Raw genomic sequence first — 23656 nt, 5'->3', positions numbered from 1 at the left:
CCAGGACGATGCATGCAAAGAATTAGAATTGGGGCGTCTATTTCCTGGCTGCGTGACCTTGGACAAGTTATTGAACCTTTCTGAGCACCTGTCCCCGCCCTGAAAATAGAGGAAGTGATATCTACTTTATAGGAGTGTGTAGGTTAAATATAAGTATTAATAAAAGAGCCTGCCTAGTTCAGGAGGTTGACGTCAACACTTCGTCAGTAAGAGCAACAATAATAAAAAACATTGAACGTGCACTGAGGTTTTTTTTTGTTTTTGTTTTTGTTTGACGGAGTCTCTCTCTGTCGCCCAGGCTGGAGTGCAGTGGTGCGATCTCGGCTCACTGCAACCTCCGCCTCCTGTGTTCAAGCGATTCTCCCGCCTCAGCCTCCCGAGTAGCTGGGACTACAGGTACCCGCTATCATGCCTAGCTAATTTTTGTATTTTTGTAGAGAGGGGGTTTCACCACGTTGGCCAGGCTGGTCTCGAACTCCTGACCTCAAGTGATCCTCCCGCCTTGGCCTCCCAAAGTGCTGGGATTACAGGCGTGAGCCACCGCGCCCAGCCTGCACTGAGTTTTTATTCATACGACAGACTTGATGCTCAGATCTTTAAATGTCGTTAGCTCTCAGGAGAGGCAGAAGATGTGGGAAGCAACCAAGTCATTGCCTTTCGAGAAGAAAAGCCGAGTGCACCTTGCCTGGTGTGCTCTAAAGACAGCAAAAGAATAATATTAATTACAATAGGAACATTATTCATCTCCCATTTGCCCAGTGCTTCGCGCTGGCACGGGGCATTTCCAGCCTCACGCGCTTTAATTTTCTCAGCTTTAATTTTCTGTGGGGTCGGCCAAGTCATCTTCCTTGTTTAGCGGAGGAGGCCAGGCTCAGAGAGGGAGAGGAGTTGGCCCAAGGGCACACAGCGGCCAAGTGGCCAAGGCCGGAAGGTGCACCCGCAGGGAGAAGGGGGCAGCGGAGCCCTCTCCCTGGCTGTTGTCACTGGGACACTAGAGCCGCGCCTTCCCCAGGCCTCCGCCGAGGCTGCTGGAGCGGGTCCCGCGGTGCCAGGGCCTGTTCTCCGCGCTCCGCCAGGGATGCTGGGGCCTCCGAGGGCTCTGGAGGCGGTTTAGGGGGCGGGGGCGCGGAGGCGCGGCTCCGAGCAGGGGGCGGGGGCTGGATGCCGGAGAGGCCACTCATCCCCGCCCACCCCCAATCCCCCTCCCTTCCCAAACACGCGGTCCCCCTTCTCCCACGCGGCTGCGGAGCCTGGGCTGGGCGCGGGGGAGGCGGGGGGCATCGCGGAGGGGATCCCGCCCCCTCCCCCGGCCGCTCGGTGCCCCCACACCCACGTGAGCGCAGGGCCGGCCCGGATCCCGCCCGCAGCATAGCGCGTCCCGGCTCCGCGCCGGTGCCTCCACCGTCCGGTCCCCGAGCCGGTGCTGCACAGTCCTTGGCGGGTCCCCGCGGCCCCGGCCGGGCGCTTCGCCGGGCTCCGGCTCCTGCATCCGGGCGCAGCGCGCAGGCCGAGGCGCGGGCAGGCCGCCCCCGCCGCTCCGGACGCCGGTGAGTGGGGGCTCCGCGGCTCGGCGCGGGGACTCGGTGTGGCTGCGGCGCGGAGGTTGCGGGCAGGTGGGGGATCCGAGGCGCTGGGGTCAGGCGTGTGGGGCGCTCCCTGCGCCCACGTCCCCACCTCTCCGCCGCCCTTTGTCTCTGAGCTCCTCCTTGCCCCTTAGAGCCGTTGCCACCGCTTTTCTCCTGGTCGTTCTGGTGAGTTTCCTATCCCCTTAGTTATCCCCGGGTCTCCCTGCCCATCTCCCCACCTCCCCAACCCGTGGCCTCCGCACACAGGCACGTTTCCAGCACCAAGCCCGATGCCTTGTGCATTTATAGGACTCGGTTGCCTTCTCTGTCAGAGGGCTTATTTCACCAACTTCAGATGTATCTGATGTGGCTGAGGCTGCAGAGGGTCTGGGCATTATTTTGTGTGTGTGTGTGTGTGTGAAAGAGACAGAGACAGAGAGAGAGAGAGAGAGAGACTGAATTTGTGGGTGGGATCGCCGTCCTGAACAGGTGTGTGGAGCTGAATGTTTAAATGTGAGGATGATTTCAAAAGTCTGAAGTTTGTGTTTTGTGCCCTAAAGAGTGTGTGTGTGTGTGTGTGTTTCTGTGTGTTTGTAGGAATTGTATGACTGTCACTGCCTCTGTAGGATTTAATTCATGAAGGGTAGTTGTGCAGAGCCACGAAGGTGTGTGTGGTTGTGTGTCTGAGGGTGTACATGAATGTGTATGTGTGTGTGCAGAATTGTATGACTGCATGCCTGGAATTGCATTTCTGAAGGTGTGGGTGGTTGTGTGTCTGAGTGCAGAATTGTATGACTGCATGCCTGGAATTGCATTTCTGAAGGTGTGGGTGGTTGTGTGCCTGAGGGTGTACATGAATGTGGCAAGTGTGTGTGTGAGTGTGTCTGTGTGCAGAACTGTACAACTGTGTGCCTGGAATTGCATTTCTGAAGGTGTGTGGTTGTGTGCCTGAGGGTGTACATGAATGTGGGAAGTGTGTGTGTGTAGGGATTGTATGACTGCATGCATGGAGCTGCATTTCTGAAGGTGTGTGTGGGTGTGTGTGTGGTTGCATGTCTGAAGAGTTTGTGTGTGACTGTGTCCGTCTGGGGTTGTTGATATGTCAATTGCATACAAGAGGTTTTCGAGGTTATGTGTGCGTGTGTGTGTCTGAGTGTGTGTGATGTACGTGGTTTCCATGCCGTCTCTCTCTTCCCTCACTCACTCCTCTGGCTAGCATAGCATTGACATAAAATGTATAGAAAGCATTTTCAGTTTGCTCACTGTAGCTTGCTTTAGTTTTAGGGATGTAAGAGGCTCTGAGAGGCAGCCCACACATCTCATCACATCTAAATGTCTGGAGGTTGGGAGAACCAAGTGGGAAAGACCCACCCTCAGCCCTCTCACCCTGTAGAAACTGGGGACACTAGAAGGGACATTTTCTGAGCAGGAAACCCAAGAGGTAGGTCCAAAAGAAAGCCTAGACCCAGGAAAGCCTAGAAAAGAGAGAGCCCAGGGTGGGGGAGAAGAGAGAGACCCAGAGAGGCCCAAGTGGAGGTTAAGATCACATTTCAAGTCAAATATTTTTTAAAACTAGTATTATTAATTGACAATCATGTTGGTATATACTTATAAGTGATGCAGACAGGACTGAGAAAAATTGATAGTAAGACATTCTCACACTGTAGCATTTTACTCTATTTTTAATTTTGTGTGAGTTAGGTTTCTGCTTTTTATCAACCACAGTTGGCAACTATTTTATGGTCATAAGGTGCTAAGATGCTGTTTTCTTTTCTTTTAGACAGGGTTTTACGCTGTCACCCAAGTTGGAGTGCAGTGGTACCATCATAGCTCATTGCAGCCTCAAACTCCTGGGTTCAAGCGATCCTCCTGCTTTAGCCTCTTGAGTAGCTAGGACTACAGGCACAGGCCACCGTGCCTGGCTAATTTTTAATTTTTTAAAAAGAGACAGGGTCTGGCTATGTAGCCGAGGCTGGCCATGAGCTCCTGGGCTCAAGCGGTCCTCCAGCCTTCACCTCCCAACGTGTTGGGATTGCAGGCATGAGCCACTGCATCTGGCCCACAGATGCTAAGTGTTGTCTGCTCTTCTCCAGGGGTCAGCAAATTTTTTCAGCAAATGGCCCAAGAGTAAATATTTTGAGCTTTGTGGCCCGTACAATCTCTGTCCTAACAACTCAACTCAGGCATTGTAGCTTGAAAGCAGCTGTGGACAATAGGTAATGCATGAGTGTGGCTGTGTGCCAATAAAACTTTATTTACAAAAACAAGCAGTAGGCTGAATTTGACTAGCAGACCATAGTTTGTCAATACCGTACTATGTCTTGTAAGGAAAAGAAAGGAACCAGACAAAACTCTAGCCTCGGGAGTTTTCCTGACTCTTCAGATCTTAGCTGAATTATCTCCCTTGGTATCTACAGGCAACTTCCTGCTGTGGCTTAGGGACTGGAAACATAATATCCCAGAGGGATTCCCTGTGTGGTCTGTGGTTCACTCTTTGGGATTTTTTTTTTTTTTTTTTTTTTTTTTCACAGCAAGGAGAAGCAGCATTGTGGTTTCAGGAGATGGGTCTATTTGGAGCAGGATCCTAAGTGGGGCTTGGCATTGGGAATTTGGATTAGCTCTAGAGGATGCAGGATCTGGAAAACCAGGGCAGATGTCCCATCCCTTGGATATGGTGGGGAGTTGAGGAGGGCAAGGAGGATCCCAGAAAAGCCAGTGGCAGCAAAACACAAAGGCCAGGGACCTATGTACTGGTAAAACTGAGACCTCCAAGAAACCTGCAGCTCGACCTGGTTGAATTCAGGTACTGGGGGTGTGGCTGGGGTGCGGGTGAGAAAAAATATCAGGGAGCCTTGATCCCTTAGGAAGTAGATGGGGGAGCAGCCGGGCGCTGTGGCTCATACCTGTAATCCCAGCACTTTGGGAGGCCGAGGTGGGTGGATCACCTGAGGTCAGGAGTTCGAGACCAGCCTGGCCAACAGTGAAACCCCGTCTCTACTAAAAATACAAAAATACTAAAAATAAGTAAACATGAGGTATTACACTTTGCTTCTGAATTATTGCACTTAAGAGAATGGCCTCCAGTTATATGTGTGTTGCTGTAAAAGACACTTTATTATGGCTGATTAGTATTCCATGATATACATAATGAAACATAGATAAAATACTATAATCAACAATGTAGCAAGAAAATGTGATATTGATATAAATGTGATACAGATCTATTTATCTATAATATGATAAACTTCTCTATATCACATTTTCTTTAATCGTCCATTGGTGGACACTTAGGTTGATTCCATATCTAGGCGATTGCGAATATTGCTGTGATGAAATATACCAGTGCAGATATCCTTTTGATACAATGATTTGTTTTCCTTGGGGTGGATATTCAGTAGGGAGGTTTCTGGATGGGATGGAGTTCTATTTTTAGTTCTTCGAGAAATCTCCATACTGTTGTCCTTTCCACTGGGCAGACTGAAAGGGAGCCTGTGGGAGCGGGAGCCTAAGAGTGGGTCTAGAAGGAAGAACAGAATTCTCAGTATGCCTGGAAGAAGGGCACTGCCCTTTCTTGGTTATGAGAACAGTGTAGGTTAGGAGGTATAGTACCTATAGCACACAGTGCTTTTAGGGACCCACAGAAAAGTCCTCTTCCCTTTCCTTCCCTTCCCCCTTCCCTTCCCTTCCCTTTGTCCCCTTCCCTTTCCTTCCCTTCCCTTCCCTTTGTCCCCTTCCCTTCCCTTCCCTTCCCTCTGTCCCCTTCCCTTCTCTTCCCTTCCCTTCCCTTTGTCCCCTTCCCTTCCCTCTGTCCCCTTCCCTTCTCTTCCCTTCCCTTCCCTTTGTCCCCTTCCCTTCCCTTCCCTTCCCTCCTTTCTTTCTTTCTTTTTTTCCTTTTTTGTTTTTTGTTTTTTGTTTTTTGACAAAGTCTGGCTTTGTCACCCAGGCTGGAGTACAGTGGTGCAATCTTGGCTCACTGCAACCTCTGCCTCCCGAGTTCAAGCGATTCTCCTGCCTCAGCCTCTGGAGTAGCTGGGATTACAGGCGTGTGACACATCCAGCTAATTTTTGTATTTTTCATAGAGATGGGGTTTCACCATGTTGGCCAGGCTGGTCTCGAACTCCTGACCTCAAGTGATCCGCCCGCCTCGGCCTTCCAAAGTGCTGGGATTACAGATGTGAGCCACTGCGCCCTGGCCGTTTTCATTTTTTTTGGTTCCCTTTTATTTTGAGTTGATACAAAATACTTGTACATATTGATGGGATACAGAGTGACATTTCGATACATGTATACAATGTGTAATGATCAAATCAGGGTAATTAGCACATCCATCATCTCAAACATTGATCATTTCTTAATGTGTGAATGCTCAGAACCTTCTCTACTGGCTTTTTGGAAAATATAGAATAAATGATCATTAACCATAGTCCCTCTACGGTGCTGCAAAACACCAGAACTCATTCTTTCTATCTAGCTGTAGTTTTGTATCTGTTAACCAACTTCTCCCCATCCTCTCCTCCTGCTTACCCTTCCCAGCCTCTAATACAGTTCTACTATTTCCCTGATGTTTTCATCTCTTTCAAAATTAGACAGAAACAAGCATTTAGGTGAAAGAAAATGTTATAATGTAAAATAGTAACATATTCATTTTAATTTTTAATTTTTTTAGGATGGGTGCGCTGTCTCATGCCTACAATCCCAGCACTTTTGGAGGCTGAGGTGGGAGGATCACTTGAGCCCAGGAGTTGGAGACTGCAGTGAGCTGCACTCCTGCCTGGGTGACAGAGCGACATTCTGTCTCAGGTCTTGAACTCCTGGGCTCAGGTGATCCTCCCCACTCAGCCACCCAAGTAGCTGGGATTACAGGCATGAGCCACAGCAGCTGGCTCCATTTTTAAAATTGAGGGGAAATTCACATAACACAAAAGCAACCACTTGAAAACGTACAGTTCAATAGCATCTAGTATTTTCATTATGTTGTGCAATAATTGTCACCTCTATCTCGTTCTGAAATAACATATTTTTCTTTATATGAATGCAGTTGTAAAATAGAATTTTAATGTAGACTTTTTTTTAATGAAGGAAGGGGTGCACAGAGAAAAGTTCCTCAGGCCCGTGAAAATCACAATTTCTGAACCTCCTTGTACATGTGAGGTGTTTAGTTGGTAGACGGATGGGCAAATTTTAATTTTTATATGCATTTTATTTAATGTTGATGAAAAATATAATTCACATTTCAAGTAGGGGTCTAAAGTTTCCATTTTAGATACATTTTTAATTTTAATTTTTAAAGTATTTATTTATTTTTATTTTGAGACAGAGTCTCACTCTGTCGTCCAGGCTGGAGTGCTGTGGTGCGATCTCGGTTCACTGCAACCTCCACCTCCTGGGTTCAAGTGATTCTCTTGCCTCAGCCTCCCGAGTAGCTGGGACTACAGGCACTTGCCACCATGCCTGGGTCATTTTTGTATTTTTAGTCGAGGCGGTGTTTCACTGTGTTGGCCAGGCTGGTCTCGAACTCCTGAGCTCAAGTGATCTGCCCGCTTCGGCCTCCCAAAGTGCTGGGATTATAGGCGTGAGCCACCGCGCCTGGTTCGGTACTGTTTTTTAGGTAAGTGAATAAGGACGTATGGATATGGCCAAATATAAAGAGGAGATGCAAAAGTCTGCAGTTTGGGAAACATCAGTACAGTGCCTGCCACCCCAGAGGGGCTCATGAACATCACGCTGTGGCCAAGAATCATTATCATTTCATTCCCAAGGGACTCCCCGCTTTCCTGACTCCCCGCTCTCCCTGTTGCTCACCTGGGCATTCAGGCAGAACAGCTGCATTTACTGGGCACTTGCTGTTTGCCAGGCACCTGCTGATTTTGTTCTTGTGAAAAGCCTCCAGGCTGGACACAAAACCGTCTTAATTTGGGGGACTAGCCTCCGGGTGCTTTGTCTAGGGCTCCGTATGCAGCTGGCACTTCACAAAGGCTTGTTAATTTCCCTTGAGCCACTGGGGCAGCCCCCAGAGGCTTGTGATGATCTCAGTGAAATAAGAGTGGGCTGGAGTCAGGGTGTGTCAAAAAGGTCCATTATTTTTGTGGTTTCCTCCTCTTCCCAGCCATTCCCAGGAATGATTCTGGAGACTTGACCTTTTCCTGCCAAGACCTGACCTTAGAACCGGGCACATCGCAACAGACTGATCTTCCCCCTCCCCTGCCATTTTTTTTAGCTTTATTTTTATTTACTTGTTGTTCTTAGAGACAGGGCTGTGCTCTGGCACTCAGGCTTGGAATGCAGTGGTGCAATCACAGCTCACTGCAGCCTCAAACTTCTGGGCTCAAGCGATCCTCCTGCCTTGGCCTTAGAAAGTGTTGGGGTTACAGGTGTGGGCCACTGCGCCTGGCCTTTGTGCTTTTTTGGAGGGGTGGAGGTCTCACTATCTTGCTCAGGCTGGGAAGATCATAGATCACTGTAACCTTGAACTCTTGGGCTCAAGTGATCCTCCTGCCTCAGCCGGCCCAAATAGCTAGGACTACCACCCCCAGCTGTTTTTAAATTTTTAGAAACAGGTTCTCACTATGTTGCCCAGGCCAGTCTGGAACTCCTGGGCGCAAGTGATTCTCGTGCCTCCGCCTTCCAAAGTGCTGGGATTACAGGCGTGAGCCAAAACACCCAGCCACCCCCGCCTTCTGAGAGTCCTCAGGAAGCACTCATTACCCTTCGCAGCCTTCGCCATCTGCCCACGCCTGCCTTCTGTCCTGGCCCTCACCAGCCCCAGGCTTCTCTGTTTCCCGCAGATAGACCATGAGCAGCCATGGCAACAGCCTGTTCCTGCGGGAGAGCGGCCAGCGGCTGGGCCGGGTGGGCTGGCTGCAGCGGCTGCAGGAAAGCCTGCAGCAGAGAGCACTGCGCACGCGCCTGCGCCTGCAGACCATGACCCGCGAGCACGTGCTGCGCTTCCTGTGCCGAAACGCCTTCATTCTGCTGACGGTCAGCGCCGTGGTCATTGGTGAGCTCTGCCTCTTGGAGGGCGGGGACTTCAGGGAAAGGCGGGGACTTCAGGGAAATTCCTGGCCCCTACACATCTCTTTGCTGCACCCCCTCATTCTCACCTGCACACACGTCCCAGTCCTACCAGTCACCCTCAACCCCACATAAAGACACACCACACAGATGAATACACATGTGTGCACACACACAACTGTGTGTGCACACAATGTTACATGCATATCCATGTGTACACACACACTCACATATATACATATACAATGTACAAACACACTTTACTCTGCACACACACATATGCATGCATTGAACTTATAGGAGCAAACACAGAAACTTACATGCACACTTGTGCATGTATGTTGGAACTTATAAATACATTCACATATCTACATGCATTCTCTTGAGTACACGTGCACACACTTATGAGCTTAAAAACATGTACACTCCCATGTTTGAAAATAGTAACATACACACAAATCACACCTATAGATGTCCAGGAAAACACGTATGCATATTCATGTGTATATCCCCCTGTATACAGACACCTATACCTGTTCACAAGTGAACGTCTACCATCACATATCCTGGATATATACACACACATTTACACATTTACATTTACACAGACACGGACACACATTTACACAATATCAATATGGTAACCCATACATGCATATATTTCTACAATGTCTGCACGCATCAGTGCACACACAAATACACACACTCATAGGATATTTCTCTCCCTCACTCCCACCCTTGCCCTACCCTTCTTGGGATGGATGGACCCTGCCTGGGGCTGAGTGACCCAGACTTCAGTCCATGGACCCCTTCTTTTGGCCCTAGGGGTCAGCCTGGCCTTTGCCCTGCGCCCGTATCAGCTCACCTACCGCCAGATCAAGTACTTCTCTTTTCCTGGAGAGCTTCTGATGAGGATGCTGCAGATGCTGGTGTTACCTCTCATTGTCTCCAGCCTGGTCACAGGTGAGAGAGCCCAGGCCAGTGTTGGCCTCCAAGACCCATCCAGAGCCTCAGCTTGAACCCAGAGCCAAGGCCATCCCACGCATGGGACCATTTCCTTGACATGGTACCTCAAACATGGAGCCTGTGTCTGGTCCAGGGTCCTTGGCCAAACAAAGCCCAGGTCCCGATCAGTCCCAGGTTACAGACCCCGTATGACCCCATACCACTTATCTCAGTAGGCTTCCTGTCCTTTTCCTTGGAGGTAAAATGCCAGCCTGCAAGGGGCTTAGTATCACAAAGAAGCGAGACAAAGTCTTGGAGGGGCAACCAGGGAGGGTGGCTGGGATAGGGTGTGGATGTGCAGGGAGTAGGGTGTCGATTAAGGTGTGGAGGGTGAGTGAGATGGAGGTGACAGCTTAGTGGGTAGAGGGTGGGATGGGAGTATGGTTGGCTTATACAGGGGTCCACAAACTTGCTTTAGAGGGCTGGATAGTAAACATTTTCAGCTTCAAGGGCCATATGGTCTCTTTTGCAACTAGGGTTGACCCTTGAACAATTTGGGTGTTAGGGGCACCAACCCCCACACAGTCAAAAATCCACATATAACTGTTTTTTGTTGTTGTTGTTGTTGTTTTTAACGGAATCTTGCTCTGTTACCAGGCTGGAGTGCAGTGGTACCATCTCGGCTCACTGCAATCTCCGCCTCCCAGGTTCAAGCAATTCCCCCACTTCAGCCTCCCGAGTAGCTGGGACTACAGGCACGCACCAACACGCCCAGCTAATTTTTTGTGTTTTAGTAGAGTTGGGGTTTCACCATATTGGCCAGGATGGTATCGATCTCCTGACCTCATGATCTGTGTGCCTCGGCCTCCCAAAGTGCTGGGATTGCAGGCGTGAGCCACCACACCCGGCTCACATGTAACTTTTGACTCCCGAAAAGCTTAACTACTAATAGCCTGCTATTGACTGGAAGCCTTACAGAGAGCATAAACAGTTGACTAACTCATATTTTGTATGCTGTGTATATTATATACTATTATATACTATATTCTTTTTTTTTTTTTTTTTTTTTTTTTGAGACAGAGTGTCGCTCCGTTGCCCAGGCTGGAGTGCAGTGGTACAATCTCCACTCACTGCAAGCACCGCCTCCTGGGTTCACGCTATTTTCCTGCCTCAGCCTCCTGAGTAGCTGGGACTACAGGCGCCTGTCACCACGCCCGGCTAATTTTTTGTATTTTTAGTAGAGACAGGGTTTCACCGTGTTAGCCAGGATGGTCTCGATCTCCTGACCTCGTGATCCGCCCACCTCGGCCTCCCAAAGTGCTGGGATTACAGGCGTGAGCCACCCCGCCCGGCCATTATACTATATTCTTAAAGTACAGTAAGCTAGAGAATAGAATGTTATTAAGAAAATCAGGCCAGGTGAGGTGGCTTATGCCTGTAATCACAGTGCTTTGGGAGGTTGAGGCAGGAGGATTGCTTGAGCCCAGGAGTTCAAGATCAGCCTGGGCAACACAGTGAGACTCCATCTCTATATAAAATGAAAAAAATCAGCAGGATATGGTGTTACATGCCCATAGTCCTAGCTACTCGAGAGGCTGAAGCAGGAGGATCACTTGAACCCAGGAGGCTGCAGTGAGCTGTGATGGCACCACTGCACTCTAGCCTGAGCAACAGGGTGAGACCCTGTCTATTAAAAAAATGATAAGGAAGAAAAATTTTATTTGCTATTAATTGAGTGGAAGTGGATCATCATAAAGATCTTCATCCCCTTTGTCTTCATGCTGAGTAGGCTGAGGAGGAAGAAGAGCAGGGCTCGTCTTGCTGTCTCAGGGGTGGCAGAGGCGGAAGAAAATCCATGCATAAGTGTACTCGAACAGTTGAAACCCATGCTGTTCAAGGGTCAATTGTACTCGATTCTGCCATTGCAGCACAGAAGCAGCCATAGACAATATAAGAACAAATGGGCATGGTAGTGTTCCAATAAAACTTTATTTACAAAAGCAGGCAGAGGGCCGGATTAGGCATGAGTAGCAGTTTGCCAATCCCTGGATTTGGGGATGGGGAAGAAGAAAAAGGCATGAAGAAATGGCTTCTTAGGTTGGGTTTCCTAGAAGCAGAGCCTGACTGAGATGGGGATATCTACACAGGTGATTTATTGTGGGATAGCTCTCAAGAGAAACTCACAAGGAAGTGAAGGAAGTGGGACAGGGCTGGGAAACCAGTGAAGCAAAGATGTGGGTTTCAAAAGAAGGCTGGCCTCTCAGCCTGATCCCATGGGGAGCTCTGGATTGTGAGCAGAACCACAGAATTGAATCCCTCCCCAGCTCTACTGCCACCTGAATCAAAGGAGTTGGCCATTGTGAATCCCTGCACAGTCATTCTTTGGCTATAGGTCTCCTCTGGGGTTTTTGTGGGCAAGGCAGCTCCCATTTTGCTGAGGGCAATTCTCAGGAGAAGGGGGCAGCCTGAGTTATTGTAGTCAGTGCTCTCGGGGCTGAAGGATCAGCAGATTGGCTTGGGAAAGGGTGTAGGAGTGGAGCACCAAGAATATGTGCTACAAAGGGTGTGCCGTGAAGTGGGTTGGAGGAAGTTGTGATTTTGGGATGAATAGTGGGATGACAAGTGGAATGAAAGTTAGGTTATGGGCCAGGCGCGGTGGCTCACGCCTGTAATCCCAGCACTTCGGAAGGCTGAGGCGAGTGGATCGCCTGAGGTCAGGAGTTCGGGACCAGCCTGGCCAACATGGTGAAACCCTGTCTCTACTAAAAATACAAAAATTCGCTGGGCGTGGTGGCAGGTGCCTGTAATCCCAGCTACTCGGAAGGCTGAGGCAGGAGAATTGCTTGAACTGGGGAGACGGAGCTTGTAGTGAGCTGAGATTGCACCATTGCACTCCAGTGTGGGCGAAGGAGCGTCCATCTCAAAAAAAAAAAATAGTTAGGTTATGGTGCAAAACAAGAGAAAACAAGACTCAATAGAGGATGGGGTAAAAGTGTGGAAAAGGTGGCTTGGAGTAGAGGGAAGGCAGTAGGATAGTGGAGTACTGCTTGGGATAAGGGTTGGGGTGGAGTGTGAGGGTGTGTATTTGGGAAATAGAATAGAAGTAGAAAGATGGTGGTGCGGGTGAATGGGTAATGGGTGGGTTTTGGGGTGGGCTGTAGGAAAAGGGATGCTTGGTGGCTGTTGAGTTGGTGATATGGGGAGGGTGGAACGGATGCTAGGAGAGCTGGCGTTGGGTATGCATGGAGCTGCGGGGCCACATCATCTGTCCTTCAGGTATGGCATCCCTGGACAACAAGGCCACGGGGCGGATGGGGATGCGGGCAGCTGTGTACTACATGGTGACCACCATCATCGCGGTCTTCATCGGCATCCTCATGGTCACCATCATCCATCCCGGGAAGGGCTCCAAGGAGGGGCTGCACCGGGAGGGCCGGATCGAGACCATCCCCACAGCTGATGCCTTCATGGATCTGATCAGGTGTGCCAACTTAAAAAAACACAATATACACATTTGGAAAAGGAGACTTTATTTATTGTAAAAGGTTATAGCCTGCAAAGAGGTCATCCCACAGGCTGGGAAGCATGCGTCCGGTCAAGATCAGAGACAGGCACTTCTAAGGAGGAGGGGTTGGAGTAGGAGCTTTATGCTGAATGGGTTGGCTAAACATCCATACTCAACAGGTTACAGGAGGAGCTATGAATATTCATGTAGATGGCCCTGATGCATGCATATTGAACATGGATACTTAACATTTACTTAACATTTAAATGTATCACATTTAGGCTTTATACATCAAAAGGTCTTTTCAGGACACGAAGTTACCCAAATGCACAGCCTCTGTCAATGAGCCAGAACCAGCCCATGGTCAGTGGTGTTATCAGGAGAAAGTTACTGAAATCAGTCTCTTGTCCAATCAAAGCTGTAGTTATGGCTGGTGGAACAGGGGCCCCATTAGTCCTTGTCTGTGAGCTGATGAGTTGTAATTGTTTTAATATTGCTTATGTTAAGACTAGTGTTTGTTTAACTCCTAGAGAAAAAGAAGAACCTTTTGACAGCTAGAACACAATTTATTCTTTGAGCGTAGGGTCCATGACTTAACCCCTGCCTGGCATGGCCTTAGATCCTCCTTATAATTTGGTGTCTTATTGCTGCAAAGAGCCTGTTCTATCAGTCTTATGATTTCTGTTTTAATTAACTTAACACATTAATTTAACATTAATGTGGGTTAGTTGTTGTGTCTAGATTATAAAAGGGAGAGGGTGTAAGGAGGCATGTCTGACCTCCTGTCCCATCATGGCCAGGAACTCAGTTTTAAAGTTGTTCTGGGGTCCACTTGGCCATAAGAGAGTCTGTTCAGCTGTTGGTGGTGGTGATGGCTTAGGTGTTACTTTTAGTTTACAGGTGACTGGACTCATTTTGATATGATTTCTGACTCTACTTGCAACAACTCATACTGAAGGAGAGACAAAGGGGACAGGCTCCCACAGCCTGGACATAGCAGCACCCACAGTATCCATTTTTGGTACCCAATTTCTGCCCTGGAGCCTTGTATATATTCTCCAACAGCAGCTGCTGCTGGAATATGATCTTAGGATATGACCCTCAAAGTGGGGTCAGAACAGCTTGTATTTGCCTAAGCGTCATTGGAGGGTGAATGATTCTCTTAGAGCAGCATGATTTTTTAATTTATATTTTATTTTATTTTTTACTTTAAGTTCTGGGATACATGTGCTGAACGTGCAGGTTTCTTACATAAGCATACATGCGCCATGGTAGTTTGCTGCACCTATCAATCCGTCATCTAGGTTTTAAGCCCCTCATGCATTAGGTATTTGTCCTAATGCTCTCCCTCCCTTTGCCCCCACACCCCCCGAAAGGCTCCGCTGTGTGATGTTCCCCTCCGTGTGTCCGTGTATTCTCATTGTTCAACTCCCACTTATGAGTGAGAACATGCAGTGTTTAGTTTTCTGTTCCTATGTTGGTTTGCTGAGAATGATGGCTTCCAGCTTCATCCACGTCCCTGCAAAGGACATGAACTCATTCTTTTTTATGGCTGCATAGTATTCCATGGCATATATGTGCCATATTTTCTTTATCCAGTCTATCACTGATGGGCATTTGGGTCAGTTCCAAGTCTTTGCTATTGTAAATAGAAGCAGCACGAGTTTTAAAAAAATTAACTAAATTCTTGATTTTTTATTTTTATTATTTAAAACAATATTTTTGCTATTAATAGTTGCCTTTACTCTTTTAATTGTTTTTATTTTTATTTTTGCACTCCATCACCCAGGCTGGAGTGCAGTGGCATGAGCTTGGCTCACTGCAACGTCCGCCTCCAGGGTTCTGTTGTGCCTCAGCCTCCAGAGTAGCTGAAATTACAGGTGCGCACCACCACACCGGACTAATTTTTGTATTTTTAGTGGAGACAGGGTTTCACCATGTTGGCCAGGCTGGTCTTGAACTGCTGACCTCAAGTAATCTACCTGCCTCAGCCTCTTAAACTGCTGAGATTACAGACGTGAGCCACTGTGCCCGGCCTATGAAAAATTTTTTAATTTTTAATTTCAATAGCTTTTGGGGAGCAAGTGTTTCTTTGTTACATGGATGAATTATATAGTGGAGAATTCTGAGATTTTAGTGCATCTGTCCCGCTAGTAGTGTACGTTGTACCTAATGTGCAGCTTTTAATTTCTAACTACTCTCCCCACCTCCCACTTCTGAGTTTCTAAAAGTCCATTATATCACTCTGTGTGTTTTTGCATACTCATAGCTTAGTTCCCACTTATAAGTGAGAAATACTGTATTTGGTTTTCCATTCCTGAATTACTTCACTTAGAATAATGGCCTCCAGCTCCAACCATGCCAAAGACATTATTTCTTTTTTTTTTTTTTTTTTTTCTGAGACCGAGTCTCACTCTGTCGCCCAGGCTGGAGTGCAGTGGCATGATCTCAGTTCACTGCAACCTCTGCCTTTCGGGTTCAAGCGATTCTCCTGTCTCAGCCTCTTGAGTAGCTGGGATTAGAGGTGCCTGCCACCATGCCCAGCTAATTTTTGTATTTTTAGTAGAGATGGCGTTTCATCATGTTGGCCAGGTTGGTCTCAAATTCCTGGCCTCAAGTGATCCACTCATCTCAGCCTTCCAAAGTGCTGGGATTACAGTTGTAAGCCACTGCACCCAGCCTATTTCACCCATTTTCATGGCTGAGTAGTATTCCATGGTGTACATATGTCATGTGTTCTTTATGCACTCATCAGTTGATGGGCACTTAGGTTGGTTCCATTTCTTTGCAACTGTGAATTGTACTGTGATAAACATATGTGTGCAGGTGTCTTTTTGATATAGTGACTTCTTTTCCTTTGAGTAGATACCCAGTAGTGGGATTGCTAGGTGGAATGGTAGATCTACTTTTAGTTCTTTAAGAAATCTCTCAGCCAGGCGCAGTGGCTCACACCTGTAATCCCAGCACTTTGGGAGGTTGAGGCAGGCAGATCATGAGGTCAGGAGATTGAGACCATCCTGCCTAACATGGTGAAACCCCATCTCTACTAAAAATACAAAAAATTAGCCAGGCGTGGTGGCGGGCACCTTTAATCCCAGCTACTTGGGAGGCTGAGGCAGGAGAATTGCTTGAACCCGGGAGGTGGAGGTTGCAGTGAGCCGAGATCGCACCACTGCACTCCAGCCTGGGCGACAGAGCAAGACTCAAAAAAAAAAAAAAAGAAATCTCCATACTGTTTTCCATAGAGGTTGTACTAATTTACATCCCCACCAGCAGTGTATAAGTGTCCCCTTTCCCCCACATCAATGCCAACATCTATAGTTTTTTGACTCTTTAATGATGGCTGTTCTAGCTAGGGTAAGGTGGTTATCTCATTGTGGTTTTAATTAAAGCAGCAAGATTTTTGCCACACAGAATCAAGGCTAGCCATGGTTCTACGTTAATCATGGGCCTAGGCGAAACCTAAAGTTAAAAGGGTTTAGGAGTTTTCTGTGGTTTTTTGAGGCATCACTTGACACATGTGTGTTTGAATTAAAGTCCTTGAGGTGATGTAGGGCTCTGGCCACATGCTCAGACAGACTTGGATTTGAGGGCCATCTGCACCTCTTAGCAGTTCTGTGGCTCTGAGTAGCTTAAATCAATTCTCTGGGCTTTGGTTTCTTTCTATGTGAAAGGGGGCATTAAATAGTACTCATGTCTAGGGTTATTGTAGTGTTTAAATCAGATGATAGTAAGATATTTGCTCAGTGCCCAGCCTAGAGGAAGCATTCATATGTTGGCTGCACTATTATTGTTCTTGGTATTAGTATTACTGTTATTTCTTGGTGTTAGTATTACTGTTATCACCCTAGATGCCCTTCCATGGTCTAACCACTTTCCTTCTTCTCATGTTTTTCTGCAGAAATATGTTTCCACCAAACCTCGTGGAGGCCTGCTTCAAACAGGTCAGGGGGAAGTACACAGTTTGATCAAGGAAATTCGGAGGGTGGTGGGAGCTTGGGGCTGAAGGGATGGTCCAAGGGCAAGAGATGGGAGGAAGGGCCTGACAGAGCAACGGGCAGGGGTTCTTGAGGAGTCTAGGAGAAAGGATGTATTTTCCATAGTGATCTGGGAGGGTTAGGGAGAAGCACTTAGGTCCGAGAATGGTGGCTCAGGCTTGTAATCCCAGCACTTAGGGAGGCCAAGGCGGGAGGATCACTTGAGGCCAAAAGTTCAAGACCAGCCTGGGCAACAGAATGAGACTCTCTGTCTTTCAAAAAAAAAAAAATAGATTAAAAAAAAATTAGCTGGACACGCCTGTCTCAGCTACTTGGGAGGCTGAGGTGGGAGGATTGCTTGAACCCAGGAGATCAAGGCTTCAGTGGTCACACCACTGCACTCCAACGTGGGTGACAGAGCAAGACCCCATCTCAAAAAAAGAAAAAAAAAAAAAAGAGGACTTAGGCCAAGGACTTCCTGAGCACAGGGCTAAGGAGGCATCAAGGCTGGTGTAGAGATTCCAGAAACTTTGACCATAGATGGTTGAGGGGAGAGGCCCTCAACTCTGGTTAAGCATTGCCCAGGGAGCTTGTGAAAAATTCAGAATCTATACTACTTCCAACACATTGGTGGTTCACTTCCTCATTCATTTATTCAGTCACTTATTCTTCAAAAAATTTTTTAAAATTTATTTATGTTTAAATTCACACAAAGATATGTATTTATGAGGTATGATGATGTTTTGAAATATGTCTGCATTGTGGAGTGGCTCAATCAAGCTTATTAACATATCAGTTACCTTATATACTTAACATTTTTTGAGATAAAAACACTTAAAATCTACTCTTTTGGTGATTTTCAAATACACAATACATTGTCATTAGCTATAGTCACCATGTTGTATAATAGAGCTATTGAACTTATTCCTCTTGTCTAGCTGAAATTTTGTGTCCTTTTACCAACATCTCCCCAATTTCCCTGCTCCCCAGTCCCTGGTAAGCACTATTCTATTTTCTGCTTCTATGAGTCCAACTCTTTTAAATTTCACATATAAGTGAGAGCATGCAATATTTGTCTTTTTGTGCCTGGCTTATTTCACGTAGCACAGTGTTTTTCAGGTTCAACCCTGTTGTCACAAATGACAGGATCCCCTCCTTTTTCAAGGCTGAATAGTATTTCATTGTATATGTATACCACATGTTCTGTATCTATTTATTCATTGATGGATACTTAGGTTGATTTCATATCTTGGCTATTGTGAATAGTACCGCAATAAACATGGGAGAGCAGATATCTCTTTGAGATACTGATTTCATTTCCTTTGGATATATACAGTAGTGGGATTGCTGGTCCTATGGTAGTTCAATTTTTTTTTTTGTTTTTTGAGACGGAGTCTCACTGTGTCGCCAGGCTGGAGTGCAGTGGCACCATCTCAGCTCACTGCAACCTCTGCCTCCCAGGTTCAAGCGATTCTCCTGCCTCAGCCTCCCAAGTGGCTGGGACTACAGGCACACACCACCACACCCAGCTAATTTTTGTGTTTTTAGTAGAGACAGGGTTTCACCGTGTTGGCCAGGATGGTCTCAAACTCCTGACCTCATGATCAGCCTGCCTCGACCTTCCAAAGTGTTGGGATTACAGGCGTGAGCCATGCCCGGCTGGTAGTTCTATTTTTAATTTTTTGAGGAAGCTCCATATGATTTTTCATAATGGGTTTACTGATTCATTCACTTATTCTTCCATGCACTATTCAAATCATTCATTCACTCATTCAGATCTGCTGGATAAGATCTTCCAGGGTGTGGGAGCTGGGAATCCGTGGTCTCAAGGAATTTCTCTAGGCGATTCTGATGCATCCGCTGAATTGAATCTGGGCGCAATCTCTCTCTATTTCAGTTCAAGACGCAGTACAGCACGAGGGTGGTAACCAGGACCATGGTGAGGACAGAGAACGGGTCTGAGCCGGGTGCCTCCATGCCTCCTCCATTCTCAGTGGAGAACGGAACCAGCTTCCTGGAAAATGTCACTCGGGCCTTGGGTACCCTGCAGGAGGTGCTGAGCTTTGAGGAGACTGTACCCGTGCCTGGCTCCGCCAATGGCATCAACGCCCTGGGCCTCGTGGTCTTCTCTGTGGCCTTTGGGCTGGTCATTGGTGGCATGAAACACAAGGGCAGAGTCCTCAGGGACTTCTTCGACAGCCTCAATGAGGCTATTATGAGGCTGGTGGGCATCATTATCTGGTGAGTCCTGGTCTGTGCCCACGGGAAGGTGGAGCCAGAGCTGGGAAGTCAGGCTGTGGGGAAGCTGCTGAAGGGCTTGCTGGGGACTTTTGGTCATTCATTTATTCTTCAATGCATTGATTTACTCATTTCCTCATTCATGTATTCATTCATCTATGCATTGGTTAAATCACTGGCCAACTCACTAACTCATTCATTCATTCACACTTTTCTGCAATGATTTGTTCACTTGTTCACTCCCTTGCTTATCTGTTCATTCACAGATAATCACTCTCTTTGTGATTTGCAAGTACACAATACATTGTTTTTAACTATACCTACCATGTTGTCCAATATATCTCTTGAACTTATTTCTCCTGTTTAACTGAAATTTTGTATCCTTGATCAACATCTCCCCAATCTCCCCTTCCCTGCGAGTCCCTGGTAACCACCATTTTACTCCCTGCTTTTACTCCCTTGCTTATCTGTTCATTCATTCATGTCCTTCTGCAATGATTCATTCATTTCTTTGTTCATCTGTTCATTCACTCATTCTTCTATGCATTGATGCAATCACTCATTCAGTGATTTATTCATCTATACTCATGCTGTTAATTCACTTACCCACTCACCAACTCATTCATTCATGTCTTTCTGGAATGATTTCATCACTAGTTCACTTCCTTGTTCATCTGTTCATTCATTCATTCTTCTATGCATTGGTTAGTTCGTGGAATATCTCACTCTTCATTCATGTCCTCCTGCAATGATTCATTCATTTCTTTGTTCATCTGTTCATTCCCTCATTGCTCTATGCATTGATGAAATCACTCATTCAGTGATTTATTCATCTATACTCATGCTTCAATGCATTGATTTACTCATTTCCTCATTCATTTATTCATTCATCTATGCATTGGTTAAATCACTGGCCAACTCACTAACTCATTCATTCATTCACACTTTTCTGCAATGATTTGTTCACTTGTTCACTCCCTTGCTTATCTGTTCATTCACTCATTCTTCAATACATTGACCAAGCCATTCACTGACATTTATTGAGCTACATTTATTCTTTCATGCATTGGTTTCTGGATTTATTTGGTCACTCATTTATTTATTTTGCAAAATTAATGTATTTCTAATTGACAAATAAAAACTGTATATATTTTCATGTGCAATATAATGTTTTGAAATATCTCTACATTGTGGGATGGTTCAGTTGAGCTAACTAACATAAACGTTACCTCACATGCTTATTTTTTTGTGGTGAGAACACTTAAGATCTAGGCAGGGTGTGGTGGCTCATGCCTATAATCTCAGCACTTTGGGAGGCCAAGGTGGGAGAATCACTTGAGCCCAGAAATTTGAGACCAGCCTGGGCAACATGGCAAGACCACAAAAAATACAAAAAAATTAGCTGGGTGTGGTGGCATGCACCTGTAGTCCCAGCTACTTGGGAGGCTGAGGCAGGAGGACAGATTGAGCCTGGGATGTAGAGGCTGCAGTGAGTTGTGATTGCCTGAGTGACAGAATGAGACCCAGTCTCAAAAAAAAAAAAAAAGAAAAGAAAAAAGGGAGAGACCACTTAAAATCTACTCTCTTTGTGATTTGCAAGTACACAATACATTGTTTTTAACTATACCTACCATGTTGTCCAATATATCTCTTGAACTTATTTCTCCTGTTTAACTGAAATTTTGTATCCTTGATCAACATCTCCCCAATCTCCCTTCCCTGTGAGTCCCTGGTAACCACCATTTTACTCCCTGCTTCTGTGAGTTTGATTGTTTAGATTCCACAGATAAGTGAGATCATGTGGTATTTGTCTTTCTGTGTCTTGGTTATTTCAATTAGCATAATGTCCTCCAGGTTCATCTGTGTTGTCACAAGTGACAGGGATTTATTCATCTCCTATGCATTGGTTAGTTACTATTCATTCATTCATACCTTTCTGCAATGATTTATTCACCCATTCACTTCCTCATTTATCTCTTCATTCACCAATTTATTCACTTATTCATTCTCATTCTTCTATTGGTTCATTCATTTTCTTATTCATCTATTCATTCTTCCATGCATCAGTTAACTCACTCATTTATGTATTCATTCACTCGTAAATTTATTTAGAAACTCATCCATGCATTAGTTAAATCATTGATGGACTCATCTGTTTATTTACTCAGTTAAGTCATTTATTCATTCTAATTCATTCTTTGACCCACTCATTCATCTATGCATTTGTTATTCTTTCATTCATTTATTCAAGTATTCTCTTCATTCACTTATTTGTTCATGTATTTGTTCACTCAGCTACTAACTTGTTTCATTTGCTTATTTCCTTACTTATTCATCAAGTTGTTAATCCCTTCCTTCCTTCCTTCCATCCTTCCTTCTCTAGATTCCTTTATTACTTCAGAAATATCTTTATTCAGTCAGCAGGCATTTTCCCAGGCAGACTTTGTCTTGACTTCTGGAGTACAGAGATACAGTGTACTCATACCTTGTCCTCAAGGAGCTCACAAAATCTTAGGGGAGACAGACACATTGTAGATCAGTATAACACAAGGTGGTAGGTTCTGTAGTAAAGGAACATTTAAAAAGTGTTGGGAACATGGAGAAGTAAGCAGTGAGTAGAGGGGTACGCAGTGAATGCTTCCTGAAGAGGGAGTCATGAAGAAGGTCACCTGTTAACTGCGTCTTGACAGGTGAGTAGGACTTCAACTGGACAGTGAGAGGGGAGACGTATTTCAGGCATAGAGAAGAGAACATGCAAAGCTTGAAGGTACCTAAGTCATTTGGAGAATGGTGGGGCGTTCAGGAAGGTGAGAGCATGGGGTAAGTTGGGAGTGGTGGTGGAAGATATTAACAAGGCTGTCAGATCCCAAATGGGAGAATACTTTGTACATCATCCCAAACAATTGGAAAGTTGTATAGTGTTATATGTAAAATGTTTATTTAGAAACAGAATGCTTGTTCCCCAGTGCCATAAAGAAATAGCACTCGAACATAAATTTAATTATCTCAGCAAGGCAATTTTTACTTCTGCAGAAAGGGTGTTCATCACAGATGGAACAATGGCAAGAGCACACCTGAACAAAGGAGGGAAGAAGCAATTTTTATCCCTTATGCAGTTTGTCCCTGCTACTGTGTCCTGTCTCCATTGGCTGGAGCCAGACCTTACAATCTAAACTAAAACCCGACTGGCTAATAATTTAAAACTTTTCTAAATAGGTAAAAGCAATGGAAAACAGAGGAAAAGAGGAAGTTGCTTACAAGAGGACTTAGAAAAGTAATAACATTCCCAAATAAGGAAGGGGTATAGGCTGCAAGTTGGGACATGCCTGTGAGCACGTCCAGCACAGATATCTTGGTTAAAGTACAAGGATGTAGAATGTACTATGTGCCTGTGAGCGTGTCTAACACCTACATAGGATAGGGCTTAACAAAGAGTTATTAGCATAAAGTAAGGAGGCTTGAAGGAAGTTAGTCTTTAAAAGAAACTATTTTTAACACTTAAGATTTATTCTTTAACAAGAAGGGAAACTTTGAAGACGAACTTCTACTTTCTTCATATAAGGAACTTGAGGCCAAGTTGAGGGCCTGGAAAAGCATCTGAAAGGAATGGGAGTGGGGAGCTTATTAAGGATAAACAGAGTTAACAAGGAATACTGAAGGCTCAGCTGAATTGGGAACAATGAATTTATAGCGGTGTCATTGGCATGATTGGGTGAAATGTCCAGATGTGCCAGGTGGCTGAGTGTAGGGGGTAAGAAATCATGCACAATGAATCTTGGGCTGAGGAATTTTGCAGGGGATGAGGTGGAAGGATGGAGGTGAGGAAGTTGAGAGAGGGATTACTCAGAGTAAGCATAGAGGTGGATCTAGTCATGTTGACTTGGAGAAGACTCAGCAACTACTCCCCAGGGCTAACTCTGAGCCCAGTTTGGAGAACACAGATGTGACTGGAGAAGTCCCTTGCATCCTCATTTTTGACTCAAGCTATTGTACCACCTTCCCAAGAGGTCCCCACCTCCTCCAACACATCCACGATGAATGTGAGCCAAAGTAGATACCAATTTTTTTTTTTTTTTGAGATGGGGTCTGGCTCTGTCACCCAAGCTGGAATGCAGTGATGCGATCTCAGCTCACTGCAACTTCTGCCTCCTGGGTTCAAGTGATTCTTCTGCCTCAGCCTCCCGAGTAGCTGGGACTAAGGTGTGCACTACCACACCCAACTAATTTTTGTATTTTTAATAGAGATGGGGTTTCACCATGTTGGCCAGGCTGGTCTCAAACTCCTGAACTCAAGTGATCTGCCCTCCTCGGCCTCCCAAAGTGCTGGGATTACAGGCATGAGCCACCACGCCTGGCCATAGACTTCAATTTCTAAAGAAAGAGGAGTAGCCATTGAAGCCTAGAAATGAGATGA

General features: G+C 46.1%; 1 protein-coding gene across 2 annotated transcripts in view; it reads left to right on the top strand.

Annotated features, from left to right (window-relative positions):
- The first annotated feature begins 1462 nt into the window (after positions 1-1462).
- The window catches only part of SLC1A6 (solute carrier family 1 member 6), a 30257-nt gene continuing 8063 nt past the window's right edge, over positions 1463-23656 (top strand). The window contains exons 1-6 of one of the 2 annotated variants that reach the window (XM_024237179.3): positions 1463-1547; positions 8352-8563; positions 9403-9540; positions 12799-13003; positions 16929-16971; positions 18902-19245. In XM_024237179.3, coding sequence (XP_024092947.1) covers positions 8359-8563; positions 9403-9540; positions 12799-13003; positions 16929-16971; positions 18902-19245 — 935 coding nt within the window. In that variant the 5' untranslated portion in view covers positions 1463-1547; positions 8352-8358. Of the gene's footprint in view, positions 1548-1568; positions 1752-8351; positions 8564-9402; positions 9541-12798; positions 13004-16928; positions 16972-18901; positions 19246-23656 lie in introns of those variants that run through there. The other variant, XM_054538706.2, reaches the window with a different exon arrangement.

This window comes from Pongo abelii, chromosome 20 (assembly GCF_028885655.2).
Source record: "Pongo abelii isolate AG06213 chromosome 20, NHGRI_mPonAbe1-v2.0_pri, whole genome shotgun sequence".
NCBI classification, from domain to species: Eukaryota; Metazoa; Chordata; class Mammalia; order Primates; family Hominidae; genus Pongo; species Pongo abelii.
This window is presented reverse-complemented; position numbering and strand designations above follow the sequence as displayed.